The sequence below is a fragment of the Talaromyces proteolyticus genome (assembly GCF_021365285.1).
Source record: "Talaromyces proteolyticus strain PMI_201 chromosome Unknown BGW36scaffold_1, whole genome shotgun sequence".
Lineage (NCBI taxonomy): Eukaryota > Fungi > Ascomycota > Eurotiomycetes > Eurotiales > Trichocomaceae > Talaromyces > Talaromyces proteolyticus.
Genome location: NW_025764277.1, coordinates 3888600 through 3906961, shown reverse-complemented (window position 1 = coordinate 3906961; position 18362 = coordinate 3888600). Strand labels below are relative to the sequence as shown.

The 18362-nt window shown below is 45.9% G+C and overlaps 5 protein-coding genes across 5 annotated transcripts; 4 read left to right on the top strand and 1 right to left on the bottom strand.

Annotated features, from left to right (window-relative positions):
• Positions 1–37: 37 nt before the first annotated feature.
• BGW36DRAFT_422592 (uncharacterized protein) lies at positions 38–690 on the bottom strand (the record flags this gene model as incomplete). The annotated part of the gene is made up of 3 exons (XM_046219721.1): positions 38–370; positions 426–516; positions 590–690. 3 exons carry the CDS (start codon positions 688–690, stop codon positions 38–40), a joined length of 525 nt encoding a protein of 174 aa, XP_046078694.1.
• A 1062-nt stretch (positions 691–1752) lies between these two features.
• Positions 1753–3019, top strand: BGW36DRAFT_22474 (uncharacterized protein). The gene is made up of 5 exons (XM_046209998.1): positions 1753–1961; positions 2031–2149; positions 2206–2278; positions 2333–2580; positions 2635–3019. Exons 1-5 carry the CDS (start codon positions 1835–1837, stop codon positions 2929–2931), a joined length of 864 nt encoding a protein of 287 aa, XP_046078693.1. The 5' UTR covers positions 1753–1834; the 3' UTR covers positions 2932–3019.
• Positions 3020–7548: 4529 nt separating this feature from the next.
• Positions 7549–9145, top strand: BGW36DRAFT_422590 (uncharacterized protein; the record flags this gene model as incomplete). The annotated part of the gene is made up of 2 exons (XM_046219720.1): positions 7549–7942; positions 7995–9145. The coding sequence occupies 2 exons, from the start codon at positions 7549–7551 to the stop codon at positions 9143–9145; spliced, it is 1545 nt and encodes a 514-aa protein (XP_046078692.1).
• A 1419-nt stretch (positions 9146–10564) lies between these two features.
• BGW36DRAFT_285532 (uncharacterized protein) lies at positions 10565–11929 on the top strand (the record flags this gene model as incomplete). Its single annotated transcript, XM_046210325.1, has 1 exon — positions 10565–11929. The coding sequence occupies one exon, from the start codon at positions 10565–10567 to the stop codon at positions 11927–11929; it is 1365 nt and encodes a 454-aa protein (XP_046078691.1).
• A 555-nt stretch (positions 11930–12484) lies between these two features.
• Positions 12485–17224, top strand: BGW36DRAFT_22327 (uncharacterized protein). Its single transcript, XM_046209997.1, has 2 exons — positions 12485–15692; positions 16059–17224. The coding sequence occupies exons 1-2, from the start codon at positions 12827–12829 to the stop codon at positions 17096–17098; spliced, it is 3906 nt and encodes a 1301-aa protein (XP_046078690.1). The 5' UTR covers positions 12485–12826; the 3' UTR covers positions 17099–17224.
• Positions 17225–18362: the final 1138 nt, after the last annotated feature.

The following is an 18362-nucleotide window of genomic DNA, read 5'->3' as shown; positions in this document are numbered from 1 at the left end:
ATTAGCTTCCAGACAAGCAACTTTTGCCCCGGAGAGTCTATAAGACACACCTGGCTTGGGTGGTATAGCTCTCCTTCAGAGAAGTGAGATCGCCCAGCAATTTAGCTGCATCCTCTAGTTTGCCCAGATCACCAGACTTGCCAATCGACTTGAAAAGCTCCTTCAGATCCTTCTGCAAAGTAGATTGGGCGAGCTTTTCCTTTTTTTTCTCTTCTTTTTTAGCAGGAGTGTCATCCTCTATTTTCGCTCTGGAGAGAGAGAGCAGCTTGATGCGAATAGCCCGGTTTGTGGGCACTTCCTGATCTCCCGTCTCACCTGGGTTTGCGGTTGTTCCTGGGCTAGGATCTCTAGTGTTTTCCTCATCGGTATTCTACACACACGAATCAGCTCCTATGCAGGATGGGTAGGGGAACGAGTAGCCTTACAAAGCTGTGTGTGAGAGAAATGTACTCTTTGAGGGTAATCTCATCGGAAACAGGGTTTTTTTCGTTTACGGTAAACCCATAGTTAGCAGGCCTGTTGGCACTCATCAACTCCCTTTCTATCATTTTCGCCGTTGTAGGATAGACTCACACTAAACACTTCTCACGGACATTTGTGAGCGTGGGCTCTAGAGCCCAAGGCCGACAGTTTGAGCGAGATCAATGGCTTACTGCCCTCCGGCTGGTCGATTTCAATGTATGGGTCCATTGTGGAAGATGACAATTCTTGCAATCTGAATAGAATGAGTTGAATATCTGAGCCGTTGTTGAATGGTAGTATATATAAACCATGATCACTTGGAAACCCTCGAAGTTTATCCGAGGCTGAATGTGGCTTGGCTGAATATGACGACTAACTGTGGTCATACTGCATTAGAATGCGTGAACACCACACGCAGTCTCGACATCGCTCATCCAGCTGCAGGTCGATCACCGCTTACCTTGCTTTCTGATTTGAGAAATCGGTTATGATTGGGAAATTCGAAGGTTTCACAACGTCACCTTCATGCACGAACACATGGTAAGGGCTCAGCTGAATATGACGACTAACTGTGGTCATACTGCATTAGAATGCGTGAACACCACACGCAGTCTCCACATCGCTTATCCAGCTGCAGGTCGATCACCGCTTACCTTGCTTTCTGATTTGAGAAATCGGTTATGATTGGGAAATTCGAAGGTTTCACAACGTCCACCTTCATGCACGAACACATGGTAAGGGCTCAGCTGAATATGACGACTAACTATGGTCATACTGCATTAGAATGCGTGAACACCACACGCAGTCTCCACATCGCTTATCCAGCTGCAGGTCGATCACCGCTTACCTTGCTTTCTGATTTGAAAAATCGGTTATGATTGGGAAATTCGAAGGTTTCACAACGTCCACCTTCATGCACGAACACACGGCCAGGCCTCAGCTAAAGCTACGCTGAAGTCTTCCTATTCCATCATCTCATTATATAGATGGACCTAGCGCCCCCACAACCCCAGCCTCTCATGGGCACCAGCTAGGCATGCAGAGCGGGACGATCGCGGCTGTCACGTCACTGTGGAGACAAAGCACCATGCTAGTTTGCTACCGTGATATGCAAGCTATGATGGGACTGGGAATGTCAAACCTCGCATCTGATGACAATTCCTCGGCTGGAATCTCCCCCGCTCGCGATACACCTTGGTGTCGATGATCGATAGATGAAAATGCAGCTGTGTCCGACAGGGTGTACCACCGGATCACCTTGCTACAACATTTAAACCTCACAAGTCCCTCCACAACCGTCTCAGTTTTTACCATCGGCATCGCTTTGTGATCTCAGCTTTCTGCCTGTCAGTTTTTCCTGCATCAATTCGCCATGCATCTCCCTCAGGATCCCGAGAAGATTTTCGAGAAAGCCTTCGTCGAAGACGTGGCTGTCTTTGTCGCTAATGGCAACTTTGGCAAGGATGCCGAGCTAGCCCAGCCCATCGAGCCTTTGTATGGTATGCTATTGGTGACCGCATAATCTCGAAGTCGTTGATTGCTAAGTGAAACTCTTCTGTCCTATCCAGCTATCCAGGCGTATATCTCCAGTGGCATAAAGTATCCCCAAACCAACGGGGAATTTGAGAAGGAGACGCCCGAGGCGACATACGAGGTGATCACACAAGTCTTGCCCAAACTTTACATGGTACGATAACGAACAATCCGCGAAATGGGAGCCATATCCGCTCATCGCCCATGCAGAACACGAGGAAGACCCTCACTTCGGTGTCCAAATCATGCCACAAGTTCAAAGAAGAAGCTCTAGACGGTTTACGTATGTTGTGCTGCTTTTCGTGTTAGTCCCTGGAATGATGCTGACGGGTGAAAGTTTTTTACCCTAAAATAATCAGTAGCTATTGCGAGAATGCACTGGATGCCCTTGAATCCAAGGAGTCCGGCCTGGTACAGCAACTTAAAGTCCTCACTGATACAAAGTATGACAAGGTTACACCCGGGGAGGAGGACAATGACTTCAATGACGCGAAGGAGCTTGCAATTTTCTCCCTTGGGGAAATGCAAATCCAAGCAGAAAAGCACAAGCAAAGTATTTCCGATCTCAAGCAGAAAGTTACAGAGGTGAAGAACCCTTCTATAGCAGTCAAAACGTCATGCTAACTGAATGTGGGATAGTTCAAAGCCGAAACAGATTCAAACAGAGGTATGGCGAAAGATCTGGACGCTACCTACTCTCAAAAGGTGCTGGTTGAAGGCAATTCGTACGAATCAGTCTTGGACTTTGTAGGTGGTCAGTTGAAGGGAATGGAAGAAAAATTAAATACTGCAAACGAACGGTACGAGGAAGCCTATGATCAGGAGGTAAGTGTGATCAATAATTCAAGTCCAAGTTGGCTGACACGATTCTCAACCCCTCCAGGAAGCAGGGAAGGATCATACCCGGTTCACATACTGGAGGAACGCACTGTATAAGTTTGGGGGGGTCATATGGTGGGTCAAGGGGTATTTTACCTTCAAGGCTGAGGACAAGGAATTGGCCGACAGCCTGAAAGCCCTGAGAGAGACCGAGGAGGCGAAAGCCAATATTGTCTCCTGCCGCTTGTCTGTTCAAGCGCTTGCCACATACCTGCCAAAGTTACTGAGCCAGATGGATGACGCTATCAAGGCCATGGGTACTTTGGCCAAAGCATTTGATGACCAGGTTAGCGACCTAGAGCTCGTCAAAGGGCAATTGAAAAAGGCTCAAGGTGGTATCGATCGACAGGCTGCTGTCAGACGAGCCATCACCAATAGTTCGATCGGTGGGGCAATCGCAAAGTACAAGACAGTAAGACTTCTTCCTCCCCTGAATGTGATTTTTGTACCCTAGCTTATCTATGCGCAGATCAAAGAACTGGCGGAGAAGTTTCATTCCGATATTCGGCTGTTCGAGCCCTAGACCTGCATATCCGGAGTTCATTCTATAACATGCGCACTCAGGCCAATATGTCTCAGTGCCAGCCCGATAAGAATTTATCGAACTTCGCCAGAGAAGATTACCACCTTTCCTATCTCGGACTAATGATTCTCATACGCGTCCGCTCCCGTTTGACAGAATTTGATTGGATATATACTTGTTTGCCCGAATCACAAGGCCAGGAAATGTTCAGATATAAGCCAGCGTGCATGCGCACATAGCTAGTCAAGCACTAAGTCAGCTGCGTATGCGTGCATCCGCTCGTAAACTATTCCTACCCATATTATGTAGACCTCGTTAGTCCAGAATAATTGAACAGGACCAAGGTCATTGTTAGGAAGAAGCCCGCCCGGCCTGGACGCACCATGTTTAGCATAGGCCGGAGGATCTTCAAATAAGATTCTTTTCTGATCACGCTCCATTCCAAGGATAAAGCTTATAATATATAAAGAACTTCGGGACGCTTTTTCTCTTATGAAATACCTCGCACTCATTCAACCATCACTTGACCGATCACCTAAATATATTCCGGCCCAACCCCCTCCCCTGGGGTTCCGCATTAACAAGTCTTGGCAAAGGGGTGGACTGAGTTCTATATGATGAATTAGAAGTCATCATAGAGCTGGTAAAATAATAGAATTGATTTCTATTCTTAATGCCTAACACTGCTATTAATACTACTATATAAAATATCTAACAATCATTATAATTGTAACACGGTCTGGCAGGACCGTGTCCGGGGGTGTCTGGATAGACTAGATGTGGGTGAGTTGAAGCTTCACTGATTGATATCGATGCTATAGAGTACTAGTACTAGGGAGAGAATTATCAGTTTAGATTATATAGTTTGGGAAGGCTTCGAGCTAAAGGCTATTCAAAGCTAAGTAGGCTTATATTGAAAGTTATATTAAAAATTATATAAAAGATATTGCTTAGTTTTCTTCTTTTAGGTAAGAAACTAAGCCTATATGCCTGAGTCTTTATCTTAGCTTATTAATATCTAATCTAACTAGATAAAAGCATATATAGCGAGATGAGGGGTACTGGCATCATACTGGGGATCTTATGGTATCAATTGTGATATATCACAATTGACCCCGGGGTATCCCTGAGGCCCCCCGGTCCTGCCGGATTAGGCTTGAACATGCTCCCTGGGTCTATCCCTGTTACAATAATAATATTAGACAAATATATAATACTATGATAAAGATATCTATACATTCTATAACTATAATAAAAGAAAAATTTTTTTTTATTTTAATTTTTTTAAAAATTGAATATATGATAGCCTAAAAGTATATTAATTTATTAAAAGCTAAATATCTATAATAAGATAGATAATATAGTAGTTTAAAGATTGATTTGATATTCTATTATAAAATATTTAAAATATATTATTTAATTGAATGCGGCTTTACCACTAAATTCTTAGTAGGACCCTGGCTGAGTACGCTGAGACACCTATTTCAACTATAGCTCAGCTTAGACATTGTTCTATTTGCTTAGAAATTACCTTAAAACAGTCTCCGCTTCTTTACTAAGGCTAATCATAGTATATCACCACAGAGCAAACCAAATTTTTAAATAGCTTTATCACTAAATATTTAGTATATACTATATTATGTATATTAAGATATTTAAATATTCAACTATATAAAGCAGTTTAGCTTTAAATATAATTTAATTATTATTTAGAGATTACTTTAAAGTAGTCTTTATTTCTCCATTAAGACCAATCAGAATCTATATTTAAAAAATAATTATTAATACTATAAGTCTATATATTATAATATTAAAACAGTATCTAATATTACTATAAAATTTAATTAAATTTAATATATTTCTTAAGTAATCTTAAAATAATATTTTATTTTATATTATTAAAAATATCTATAATATATTAAAAGTTATTATATTTTAACTAATATTAATTCTAAAAATATTTAAAGAAAAAAAAGAATAATAATAAATATTATAAAATAGATATAAAAAAATATATATATATTTTCTTTAATAGATAGATTAGCTATATAATATAATCTAAAAAATATAAATAAAAAATAGAAAAGATATTATTATTATCTAAATAATTCTTAGATTATAATCTAAATATTAAGAATTTATTATAATATTTATAAAAATATCTAAAATAAAGTTCTAATTTAAAAAAATAAAAATTTAATTCTTTAAACGCTGCTTTAGAAATGATTATTTAATTTATATAAACTATAAAGAATTAGAGTTAATTTTAACTTTATTAATATTATTAATGGTAATCTATTAATATTTAAATATTTAGATAAAACTGAACTGAAAATCTAAACCGAATCAGATCTAAATAGGCTTTAAAAAATCATATGATCCTGTGTTACGGTGCCAGCTCAACTGTCCAACCTGCTGACCTATTCCCCTGGTCTAACTAAATATAACCATAGTTATATTTTAGTATGATTCTAATAAAAGCTATTCAGCAATAAGAATCTTATTATAGCTTTTTAAGCTATATCTTATTCTTAATTCTATATCTAGCTCTATCTATCTGCTTATCTGCTTAGTCTAATCAGTCAATTATTAATCTTTAATATTATCTATCTGCTGTATCTTAAGATATCTATTATCTTATAATCTTTATTTTTATTATAGTATACATTGTGCCGGTGAGCGGGGCGCCGAAACCCGCGTCCCGCCAACCACGGGTCGGCGCGGAAAAATCGGTGACCCGAACCCGTCTAGCGCGGGTCGTGGCAGTACAAATGCAGCTTAGCGCGGCATCCCGCCGCTTTAACGGCCGCGCCCCACCGCGCACCAGCTATATAAACCGCGAGTGCGTCCCCCCAAGTCAACCATCCTCTTCCTCTCTACATTCTCCTCGCCCCGGCTCCCAGAATCATGCGACACGCTCTGGCCGCCTCGCTGCGGTCATCGCCGATCTCAGCCCTCGCTGCTCCCTTTTGGTCCCCTCGCCTGGGAGGGTCCACATAGCTCATAGGCGACCCGTTCTCGTCGTCGGGGCTTTCGCGACAGCGCACATTACGACGCGAAACCGCTACAAAGACGCTTGCGTTTTGCGCTCTACGATGCAGGCCACAGGTCTGATGGGAGTAAGGAAAAAGAATCGGGCCCGAATCATTAGAAACCGGTCTTCTGTCGATTGTCCAGATCCCCTATGGGCTCGTCCTCCGTCCTCTCTTTCGTTTGCCTCTCGAGACTGGCCACGACTCTGCCCTGCTCCCGCTCTACCCGCGTTAATTTCCTGCGTGGAGCCTGTTTCCATGGCGCCAGCTGCACGCGAACGAATGTGGATCTGTTGGTCTGGTGACACCTAGTCAGTGGCGTGGTCCGGCGTGCGTTTTGAGCTAGTCTTGCGTGGTATTGCATAGACCATCCTGGTCTCGTTGCAGCGTGAACTGCGCTCGTGAATACTCCGTCCTTTGTCTCAATTGGTTGCACTACGGTACGGTGGTGATATCTTCCCTATTTCAGCCGATGCCAATCCCCGAGTGTTACCAACAATCGTACAATTCTGACGTTGTTAGCCAATAGAGAAAATCTCGCAACGCTTCAGGCACCATGCCCGCATCATCGATGTCTCAGCTGAAGGTGGATGACCCCTTGGTCCCAGCGAAAATCATGGAAAATACGAACCGGAAGGTCGAGCTGTTGCCGGAAAACCAATCGAACCAATCGAACCTGGTCTAGCGATAGAGCCCCCGTGAATCAATTTGGTTTGGAGCGGGATGGGATGGAAGTTTCCGCTGGTATTGCAGTTGGCATTGCCTCAATTGTGGGACCCGAGGGTGATTTTCAAGAGAATCGACTGCTGGAAGCGTGTCACCTGGATCATGTCTCAATTTTGGGATAAGCCTTCAGGCCCATCAATTGGATGTCGGCTGGTCCGTATACGAGGTCGATCATGCAATTAACAATCCTCGCTTGGAGTCGACAGTCAGAAGAGTCTGCTGGACGGTGGGATTCCAGAAGTGGAGATACGTGGATTTGCAGAGTTTGCATCTGGAAACAGGTATATAAACTCCAATGCTCTCCAGGATGCCAGATCGAGAATACTTTGATTTACGTCCCAATCCACCTCCCCCAACACATTTCCCCCGAATCCTGCTATTCTCTACACTGTCATGGCTGTAAGCTTGGAAAACATCAACTTCTACCGTCCCCCTTCCCTTCCTGTACGCCCCACAAAGAGCACATATCCTCCAGATTGTCAGACTCCGGTTCCCCTTAACGCCTCAAACCGTGTCTATCCCAACTCTCCCACTCGTGCAAACTGCCTCCCTACCTCAGCACCACAGCCGACCTTGCACTGTCCACTTCCCCCCCGTCCTCCAGTGAGCATCCCTTCAAGTAAGCCGTCATGGCCAGTGAATACCCTCCTTCTCTCAAATAATCCTGTATATCCCAACGATTTCGACCGAGCGATGCAAGATCTGCCTGAACCTGGAGGCGCTTGCATTAAGGTTGAAGACCAAAAGGGAGAGTCACGAGAGCATTCGGCCGAGCTCCCAGGCAGAGGTGAGTTTCTACAGATGTGACTAGTTCGGGGCCTTGGCTGATAGGAGCATAGAAACCAATGACGACGGTCAGTCGCACGCAACAACACCCTCTAGCGAAATTTCTCCAAGTACAGCGACAGCGAGCTCCACGTCGCCAACACCAACCAGAGAATCGCTCACAGAATCAACAAGTACTGGTCTCATGCGACCGCGGAACTGCGGTGATACAGAAGTCGAGGACCGGACCAGGAATGTCGCATCAACGTTCCGTATTAGTCCTACGCCAAACCCTTTGACATTCGAAACGCCCGTCTCAAAACCTGTCGCCACGAACGTTAATTCGACCGATTTGGACACAGCATCATTAGCACAAAGCCCGCCTCCCGTACAGTTAGAACGACAAACATTAAAAGATCCGCCCATGAGCGTTGCCCAGGACAGTCAACATCACGACTCTCGTGTTGAAAACGGCTTGCATAATGGATGCATTGTTCAGCAGGATGATTCTCTCGCCACGAGGCATAGCACAACATGCGAATCTAAAGAATCGGCAACCGTGCAAAGCGGCCAGTCAATACGTGCCTCAAGTTCGCCTCCTCCTATAGCGGTAGTTATACCAGCTCCATCTCATCGCCTTATCACATCCTCCAAACGATCGTTACCCACTCGCAACCAGTCTGTCCGCGGAACCCCGATGCTCGAGGACGGCAACTATTCGGACTCCGTCCCGTCAGACGACGAGGACGATGCGGACTACGTTGACGAGGAACAGTTACCCCCCTCAAAGCGCCGCAGGAGGAGCAAATATCCATCGCCACCTCGGAGATTGACGCGACTACCTGCTAAGACTTCTCAAAGTGAGCCAGCGCGACGGATTTCCGGCCTAGAGACTGAGTCCATTCCTATCCAAGGTTTTCTCAGACTGCGGCAATCTGGATCCGAGATCACCTACTGTTTAGAATTCTCGCAAACTCATTTCTCGTCTTTGTTTGCCGCTAGACATAAGGATAAGCCTTCTCAGTCGACTCAGCGAACTGGAAATTCTACAACGAGGGTTCGATACTCTCCAGAGGAAAATGCATTGATTGTCGAGCTAGGGGAGAAAAATCTGAGCTGGGATGTAATTGAGGGTAAATTTGCAGAACAGTATCCGTACCGGAGCAAATCGGTGTTGCAGGTGCAATACAGTAAACTAAAACGATTGTCAAAGCGACAAGTGTAGAACGGATTGGCAATATAGCATTCTCCCAACGCTTTCCCGAAAGTATATTGGGCACTCCCTAGAAGCGATGGTCGAGAATGCTGTGATTTAGTATTCCGTTGTCATCATTGGGGTCAAGAGGATTTTTGAAGCTCAATCCCGGAAATCTCTAGCACTGAAATTATCGGCTGTCCATCCTCCCAAAGTAAACAAAGATTTCAACATGATTAGCGCTACCGAAATTTCAGTCAAAATTATAACAATATATGATGCCACTCAAGTTAATTGATGTGTTTCTTCCACGGGGCGGGGCCCCGGTGGGAGTGGAGAGACGTCATCAGCCAAGAAACGTGGCCAGACAGGGGATGATACTGAACGGGATTTTGGACGGGTCGCCAGGTAATCCCGAACAAGCTCCGCCTTGTTCTTCAGATGGAATAGACAGAAGCGTTTCAAGATTCATGCGACGCGTGTACATTTAGTTCCTTGTGCAACATAGCGGGCTGTTCGTTATGGCTTCAGGTGGGCATGTGGGGCAAGCTGCGGTATAACACTCCTGGGCCGCGCCTTAACGGCGTCCTGCATTGGCGGCCTGAGGGACACTCTACACTAGTCATATAACATCCTGTTATTCTTTTATATAAAAGTGAATTCCAGGAATTACATGCAACTTAAGGGAAATAAGACAGTCATAATAAGACGTGGTGCGTACCAGTCCTAAGACGGTTTGGTTACGTAGAAAGCTCTAGAAAGTGCCGAAGCGAAAAGTAATCCATATTGTCACGAGAACAGCATCCGGCACGCCTTCCTTCCACAAATATGTCACGGTACGATGGAAGTGGTTCAAAATTTGGCAACACAAAAGATACGAGAGCTTCTAGCGCTCTGTGGAATCAGTCATCGCGGTGATGCGCCGATCCAGGAACACATTAATTGTATTGCGAATTATGGTAAGCATGCCGAGATGAGCCTGGTCGCCGTACTCACCTTGGCCTAGTACATACGACGCGGCTCGAGGACGGAATTGAAGGGTTTGAGGATTCCATTAGACCGAATAACGCTTCGGCAATCCACACGCCTCCCAGTTCGCCGAAAGAATTACGCGGGTCCTACCGGTTTTTCTCAAGTAACTCGAAACGAAGCCGAGATGGATTCAAAGGACTGACCACTCCATCTAAGAGAAAGAAAAGGACGAATAAAAAATCGAAATATCTTGGTGAATCCGGAGAAAAACCGGATGCTAATAGCAGCAGTGCAGAAACAGGAGAAAAGACGAAGAATCAAATAGGCTCTACCGATCAACCTTTGATTGAAACGACGGCGGATACAGCCATTCCTGAAAAATCCACGAACTCGCCAGTAGATGGAGATAAAGGAAATCCTCAACTCACATCAGAGCCATCCACTTGCACAAGGCCGGCACCTTCCGTGGATCGACCCATGCCCACATTAGACACCAACACCGATTGTACCCACCAGCTGTTGCCAACGGATCCCCTACTTCGAGATGCACTGTCACACCTACCGACCTTGTTGTGTCCTGCAGAAGCCGCCAAAACCATGACAAGTATATTGTGGAATTGCGTGAAGCTGAACAATACTATTGGCAGATATGGTCGACATACCAAGCAGATCTGGGCCACGACAAAAGTCGAAAATATGAGGCAGTACCTGGACGATATCGCACAACACGAGTATGAAGAGGCCGTTCGTATTGTGAAAAGAGACAACGCGTTCTCCGCCGGTAAAGATATGCAGACTCGATATAATGAGACTGTATACTGGGAAATTATTTCCAAAGGAGCCAAGTTGGTCGACCCTGCGACGTTGCCCGCATCCAAAGGACCTTTAGATGGGTTTACCATGGCCGAAAAGGCTGCGACGAAAGTGTTCATGCTGGAAGCAGGGTTTGGCACGGGAACAGAGAATCAGCGGCGATGTCGAAATCTCTGGAAGAAGCTATCTGAGATACGCAAAGCTGGTGTTGGCAAGATTCTCCTATACCGAACGAATGAGTTTGACACTTACTGCAAACGTTTCGCCAACGAGGCTGCTTCTTTGACTGATGTTGTTATGTCATGGGAAAAAGTTTATGGGCCCCTCTTAGAGCAGCTGGAAACTCGAATGATGAAGCTAAGCGCAGGAGATTTTACCGGTGTATCCGATTTCTTGCAACCGTTTGTGGCAGAAAGACTGGGCATTAAAGAAGCCTCATGGAATAATGCGTTCAATGAGTGGCACTTCGATGAGGAAGCAGCCGCATTTGGACTTGTATGTAACCCGACAGTTACATCAGATGATCCATTTTGGTGTATCTCCGATCAGCACATCATGTCTGAAAGTGGTAGAAACAAATCAATCTTTATGTTTCTTTTCCCAAGAAATGATAGATATTTATCTGTGTGCCCTATTGTACCCGTAAATCAGGGGGACATTCTCGGCTTGTTTGCTGGGACGATTCGATTCTCCGACGATTTCGACCGTCTTTACGGAATTCGAGGGCCATTCGAGAAGTTGTGGTTAGACTATTCGCAGGTTACCGGAACCCTGAATCAGATGAAAGTTTCGCAACACAGCGAGGAAGCGAATGTGCAGCTTCATTGGGAACCTGTTAAGAAGCAGGAGGATAAAGCCACACATGTCTCTTGGATCGTTTCGGTAAGAGCATTAAAAGCTATTATGCCATTCGAGGAGATCCTCCGAGAGGCGCCTCAAAAAGAGCAATACCTTTTGCATCAGTCGGAGAAATTTGCCAGACAAGGTTTCACGAAGAGTAAGGCAAATTATGGGCGAAATGCATTATAGGTACTGTGAAATTGCTGCAGTGAAAGCTACACAGATGAGACGGGCATTTGGTCCTCCTGCATATCACAGCTGATATGACATTCCGTTCTATTATTGGCGTAGCTAATCTGATTAGGAATCGTACTATCCTATTCCTGATTGGAAAACACCGAATGACTTTCATCTGAAAAGCGGCCCTAAAGACAATGATGCGTCGAGAGCGAATTGTGGAGATCTTACAGAAAGCAGTATAAGCACGAATCAGTGGCACTCTATGAAATATGCGGATCAATGAATTGTATTTAAACAGTTGATGGAGTTTTCTATTAGAAGCAGATATGTGTAAAGTACAGGCCCAATTATCTTACGATGTCTATTAAGTATTATATTTCCTCCGAGACTGTTTGGCAGAGTGTTGATCGACAAAGATTATTTTGATGGCTGCCACTACGTCCCGTATGCTAGAAGAATCATACATTAAAGGATCTCCACATCTCTAGCATTAGCCTGCATCTAGCACCATGAAGTGCACATTAAGACGAATATATTCAATATTGTATGATTAAATGATTCCTAAATAAATTATATAATACAATTGAAGTTAGATGGATATGAGCCCCGGAATTTCTATCGGCCCGAGCCAGACATCAACAAGGACAAGGCTGTCAGAGCATGGGCCACCATCGAACAAGGCTGAGAAAACAGAGCAGTGAAAGATGGCCCTCTTCGCCATACACAACAGTCCTTGCAACATCAACCTATTTTTGATGGAAGTCAGCCGACTCAGCACCTCAACAAACAAGAGGTCGTACATTTATCGGGTACCTCCTTTCGACGTCGGCTAGTCCGGGTAGCCTGATGTGCACTTTGAGACGATCAAAGCCAGATCATGTTGATGCAGACAAAAGATAAACAAGAATGGCAAGCGTAAGAAAGACACATGATGATTATACCATTGCCTGGGTGTGTGCGTTGCCGCTGGAGGCAACCACTGCAACAGTCATGCTGGACACCAAACACCCTCCACTTCAACAACCACCGGGCGATGATAACGCGTATGAACTTGGTGAGATAGCCGATCATAATATTGTCGTGGCGCACCTACCAGCAGGGGTGTACGGTATAACTTCAGCAGCGACCGTCGTCGCCCAAATGCGAACCTCGTTTCCCTCGATTCGCTTCGCCATCCTCGTCGGCATTGGGGGAGGAGTTCCCAGTGCAAGACATGATATCCGGCTGGGTGATGTCGTGGTCAGCCAGCCGACCGGGCGCTCGGGCGGGGTGGAGCAGTATGACTATGGAAAGACCGTCAATGGCGGCTTCCATCGCACCGGAATGCTGAGTCCGCCTCCGCAGGTTCTGTTGACCGCAATGGCTCGACTACAGGCCGGCGAGATACAAGGCCACAACGCGAATATGGTAGACGTGGTATCGAATATACTGGGCACCAATAATGAGATAACAAGCCGATGTTCACGGCCAATGGAACCGGATCAACTCTTTCATGCGGCATATACCCATCGGGATGGCGAGGAAACTTGTGTTTCCTGCGATCGGAGCCAACTATTCCTCCGGAATCCACGACAGCCGAATCAACCACGGATCCATTATGGAGTGATTGCGTCTGGGAACCAGGTCATGAGGGACGGACAGATTCGAGATCGGCTCGCTAAAGATATCGGAATGCTCTGCTTTGAGATGGAGGCTGCTGGGATCATGAACCAGATTCCGTGTCTGGTTATTCGGGGCATCTGTGACTACTCTGATTCACATAAAAACAAGCACTGGCAAGGATATGCAGCGCTGACCGCGGCCGCTTATTCCAAAGTGCTGCTCTCTGTCGTGCCCGTCAATCAATCTCGGAGGAACCCAGCATCTCGAAGTGCGTCCTGGATGGTTCCTTTTGCACGCAATCCGCGATTTTTGGGACGCGCGGATCTGGTGCTGGAGTTAAAACAAGCTATCGTCGAAAAAGGTTGTGCACGGAAAAGAGCTATTGCCGGCTTGGGCGGAACTGGAAAGACTCAGATTGCATTAGAACTAGCCTATGCGCTTCGGACCAGCAATCCTGAATTCTCGACCTTTTGGATTCCAGCGATGAACACCGAATCGATCGAGCAGGCATATTTCGAGATCAGCGAACATCTGGGACTCCAAGGTGTATCTCCGACAGATGTGAAGCCACGAGTGAAGACTTATCTGAGCTCCAAGGACGCAGGTCCCTGGCTCCTGATCATCGACAATGCGGATGACCTGGAGATGTGGAAGTCATCTGGCTCCTCTTCTGGGTTGAAGTCTTTCCTGCCGCACAGTGACTGTGGCTTCATCCTTGTCACAACGCGAAATCGGCAGCTCGCGACCCTGCTCGTTGGCCCCGAAGTGATCAGTATTGGTGAGATGGATGATCAAATGGCAGCCAATCTTCTCCTCGCGTCGCTTACTCAGAAAGATGTTAATCATCACGATCAAATTGGTACCGAACTTGTCCGTCAGCTGAGCGGCCTACCTTTAGCCATCGTGCAAGCAGCGAGTTATATTAACGAGACCGGAATCCCCTTAGAATCGTATTTGAGCCTTTTGCATGAGCAGGAAGATGTCCTGCTGGACCTACTCAGCCAGGACTTTGAGGATGATTGGCGATATCACGGAGTACAGAATCCTGTGGCGGCCACATGGCTGATATCTTTTCATCAAATTCAGCAATCCAACTCATTGGCAGCAGACTATCTCTCTATTATGGCCTGTGTTCATCCACGAAGCATTCCCCGGTCACTACTTCCGCCAGCAACTTCTATTATCCAGCAGCAAAAAGCTCTAGGTCTTCTCAAGGCGTATTCATTTATCACAGGAGAAGACCATGATCAATTCATCCATCTTCACCGACTGGTTCACCTGGCGAGTCGAAACTGGCTGAAAGCACAAGAAAAACTCACGATATGGATCAGTCATACGGTCAAACGACTCAGTGAAGTTTTCCCATCCAGCGCACATGAACATCGACGCGTCTGGCGTGAATATATGCCTCATGCACAGTTCATTTTACAAGACCAGAAATTGTCCATTGATACTCAGGATCAGGGTGACTTTATACAGAATGTTGCAGAATGTCTGTATCGTGATGGAAAATATCACGATGCTGGAATTCTTTTTCAAAGAATTCTTCGAGCCAAGGGCACACAACTTCCAGAAGATCATCATGATGTGCTTCACAGTAAGGTGTGGATGGCATCGACGTTCCGGGAACAAGGACAGTGGACAGAAGCAGAACAGCTGGAGGTGCAAGTGATAGAGACAAGAAAGATAGTACTGGGGCCAGAGCATCCTGACACACTGACCAGCATGGCGAACCTGGCATCGACGTTCTGGAATCAAGGACGGTGGACAGAAGCAGAACAGCTGGGTGTGCAAGTGATAGAGAAAGAAAAGACAGTGCTGGGGCCAGAGCATCCTGACACACTGACCAGCATAGCAAATCTGGCATCGACGTTCCGGGATCAAGGACGGTGGACAGAAGCAGAACAGCTGGAGGTGCAAGTGATAGAGACAAGAAAGATAGTACTGGGGCCAGAGCATCCTGACACACTGACCAGCATGGCGAACCTGGCATTGACATTCCGAAATCAAGGACGGTGGACAGAAGCAGAACAGCTGGAGATGCAAGTAATGGAGATATCCAAGACAGTATTGGGGCCAGAGCATCCTGACACACTGACCAGCATGGCGAACCTGGCATCGACGTTCCGGGATCAAGGACGGTGGACAGAAGCAGAACAGCTGGATGCAAGTGATAGAGACAAGACATTGGGGCCAGAGCATCCTGACACACTGACCAGCATGGCGAACCTGGCATTGACATTCTGGAATCAAGGACGGTGGACAGAAGCAGAACAGCTGGAGGTGCAAGTAATGGAGACAAGAAAGACAGTATTGGGCCAGAGCATCCTGACACACTGACCAGCATGGCGAACCTGGCATCGACGTTCCGGATCAAGGACGGTGGACAGAAGCAGAACAGCTGATGTGCAAGTGATGGAGATATCCAAGACAGTATTGGGCCAGAGCATCCTGACACACTGACCAGCATGGCGAACCTGGCATCGACGTTCCGGGATCAAGGACGGTGGACAGAAAGCAACAGCTAATGTGCAAGTGATGGAGATATCCAAGACAGTATTGGGGCCAGAGCATCCTAACACACTGACCAGCATGGCGAATCTGGCATCGACGTTCCGGAATCAAGGACGGTGGACAGAAGCAGAACAACTGGAGGTACAAGTGATGGAGACATCCAAGACAGTGCTGGGGCCAGAGCATCCCTCTACACTGACCAGCATGGCGAATCTGACATCGACGTTCCGGGATCAAGGACGGTGGACAGAAGCAGAACAGCTGGATGTGCAAGTGATAGAGACAAGAAAGACAGTGTTGGGGCCAGAGCATCCTGACACACTGACCAGCATGGCGAATCTGGCATCAACATTCTCAAATCAAGGACGGTGGACAGAAGCAGAACAGCTGGAGGTGCAAGTGATGGAGACATCCAAGACAGTGTTGGGGCCAGAGCATCCTAACACACTGACCAGCATGGCGAATCTGGCATCAACATTCTCAAATCAAGGACGGTGGACAGAAGCAGAACAACTGGAGATACAAGTGATGGAGACAAGAAAGACAGTGTTGGGGCCAGAGCATCCTGACACACTGACCAGCATGGCGAATCTGGCATCAACATTCTCAAATCAAGGACGGTGGACAGAAGCAGAACAACTGGAGGTACAAGTGATGGAGATAAGAAATACAGTGCTGGGGCCAGAACATCCCTCTACACTGACCAGCATGTGGAATTTATCCCATACATTAAAGGACCTTGGTCAGTATTCAGAAGCTTTATCAATGCTTGAAACATGTGTTCAGCTTCAGAGGCAACGACTGGGACCATCCCATCCACACACCGTTATGGCTGCCACAACTCTAGAAGCATGGCAAGCTGAGGAAATTCCTGAGGATCTGTCATCTCTACAAGGAGCAGATTCTGATACAGAGAGCTCCCCCAGACTAGTCACTTCAGGCGTACGTCCAGCACCCACTTCACAGCCTGCGGAGCTGACCCTCCCGAAAAGAAATATTTTCTCTGGACTTTATCGCCAGATATTTTCAAGAAGGAAAAAGTCCGACTGGCCCACAATGTGAATAACCTAGATACCTTGCGAGATAGAAACCCGTCAACACTGATCCAATTCCAATCGGGCAAACATCCCAACCTTAATGCAGCACTAATTAAAACCTTCACATAGTTTGGTAGTAGTTCAAAATCGCCAATGAAAAAGTGATAATTAAAACAAGTTTTTCCCCCCGCTATAGTTCAAAGAACCTTAAAGTGCGTAGGGCTCAACAAACATACATACGCAGAAAACTCTAACTGTTCAATTACTGGTTTGTTAATTCTAGTTTCATCGGCAACATTTTCAATTAATCATAATTAGCTAATGGTATGCCTCCAGGAATGGAAACAGTGATTAACGAAGGGCCCAATGAATCGGCCGGATGTCTAGCTACGAGGAGGGCGACTACGATTGGGCGTCAAACTAGGGAGACGGTTATCCTCGAGAAAAGCACCTAAATCATAGCCCGGTAATTTTTTTGGTTGGCCATTATGAGCAACTTCAAAAATGAATAAATAAACAATAGTGTTTTATTGGATCCTGCAGGAATCAAAGGGGGCGTATTTTATTGTCTGGCATCCAGATGCGAGAAAAACGGCAGGCGAACTGGCGGGTCATCCCTTTCTTCAACAAAGCAAAAAAGCGCCTGATTTCCGCGAGCGTTTGCTAGCAGAATGACTCGAAATCGTGGTTGATCCCGGTTCAGCGGTGCCATCAAATGACCGATTGAAGCGTTAACGTAATTTTCTTTTTGAATGACATCTAATAAAGGTAGTTGATTTGTCTTGGTAGGCTGATCGTTGAGATTACGACCCAAGAAAGGCGATTATTTCGATTATGCAATAGGCCATCCTATCAGCAGGGGAAGCTCCATAATGAGGGGATGAAACACTGTCCTAGGCTGTATGAAGCCTTGGCTCGTCGATTAGTTGAGTATTAATTGGATGACGAATGTCCACGAAGCGCCGCCTCGTCTCCACGGCGCGAAATAAGGGATGGCCCGCAACCAATGTCACGAACCGGTAGGCCAAAAATAAGCCGGTGATTAGTCACGTGATTATGTGTCGATAACTACTGTAGTGTTTCAGGTATTTGGGCAGGAAATCCTTCATATACTAGCATAAATCCTTCTTCGCTTGAGAAGATGAAACTAATATGAAAATTAGGATTTTTGGATTCCAGCCGTTAGAGAGTCACTTCGATTGATTAGATCAATTAAAACAAGTAGCTACAAAGCCGCGCAACAGAACTCCTAAAGAGATTCTCTACCCTCCTTTTCCCAAAACCATTTC

What these genes read in the sequence shown, in the direction of transcription:
- BGW36DRAFT_22474 (XM_046209998.1), top strand. Translation starts at nt 1,835, where the DNA reads ATGCATCTCCCTCAGGATCCCGAGAAGATTTTCGAGAAAGCCTTCGTC. An exon ending in GCCCATCGAGCCTTTGTATG is followed by an intron (nt 1,962 to 2,030) that starts GTATGCTATTGG and finishes TGTCCTATCCAG; the next exon opens with CTATCCAGGCGTATATCTCC. An exon ending in TCAAGCAGAAAGTTACAGAG is followed by an intron (nt 2,581 to 2,634) that starts GTGAAGAACCCT and finishes AATGTGGGATAG; the next exon opens with TTCAAAGCCGAAACAGATTC.
- BGW36DRAFT_22327 (XM_046209997.1), top strand. Translation starts at nt 12,827, where the DNA reads ATGGCAAGCGTAAGAAAGACACATGATGATTATACCATTGCCTGGGTG. An exon ending in AGCAGAACAGCTGGATGCAA is followed by an intron (nt 15,693 to 16,058) that starts GTGATAGAGACA and finishes CTAATGTGCAAG; the next exon opens with TGATGGAGATATCCAAGACA.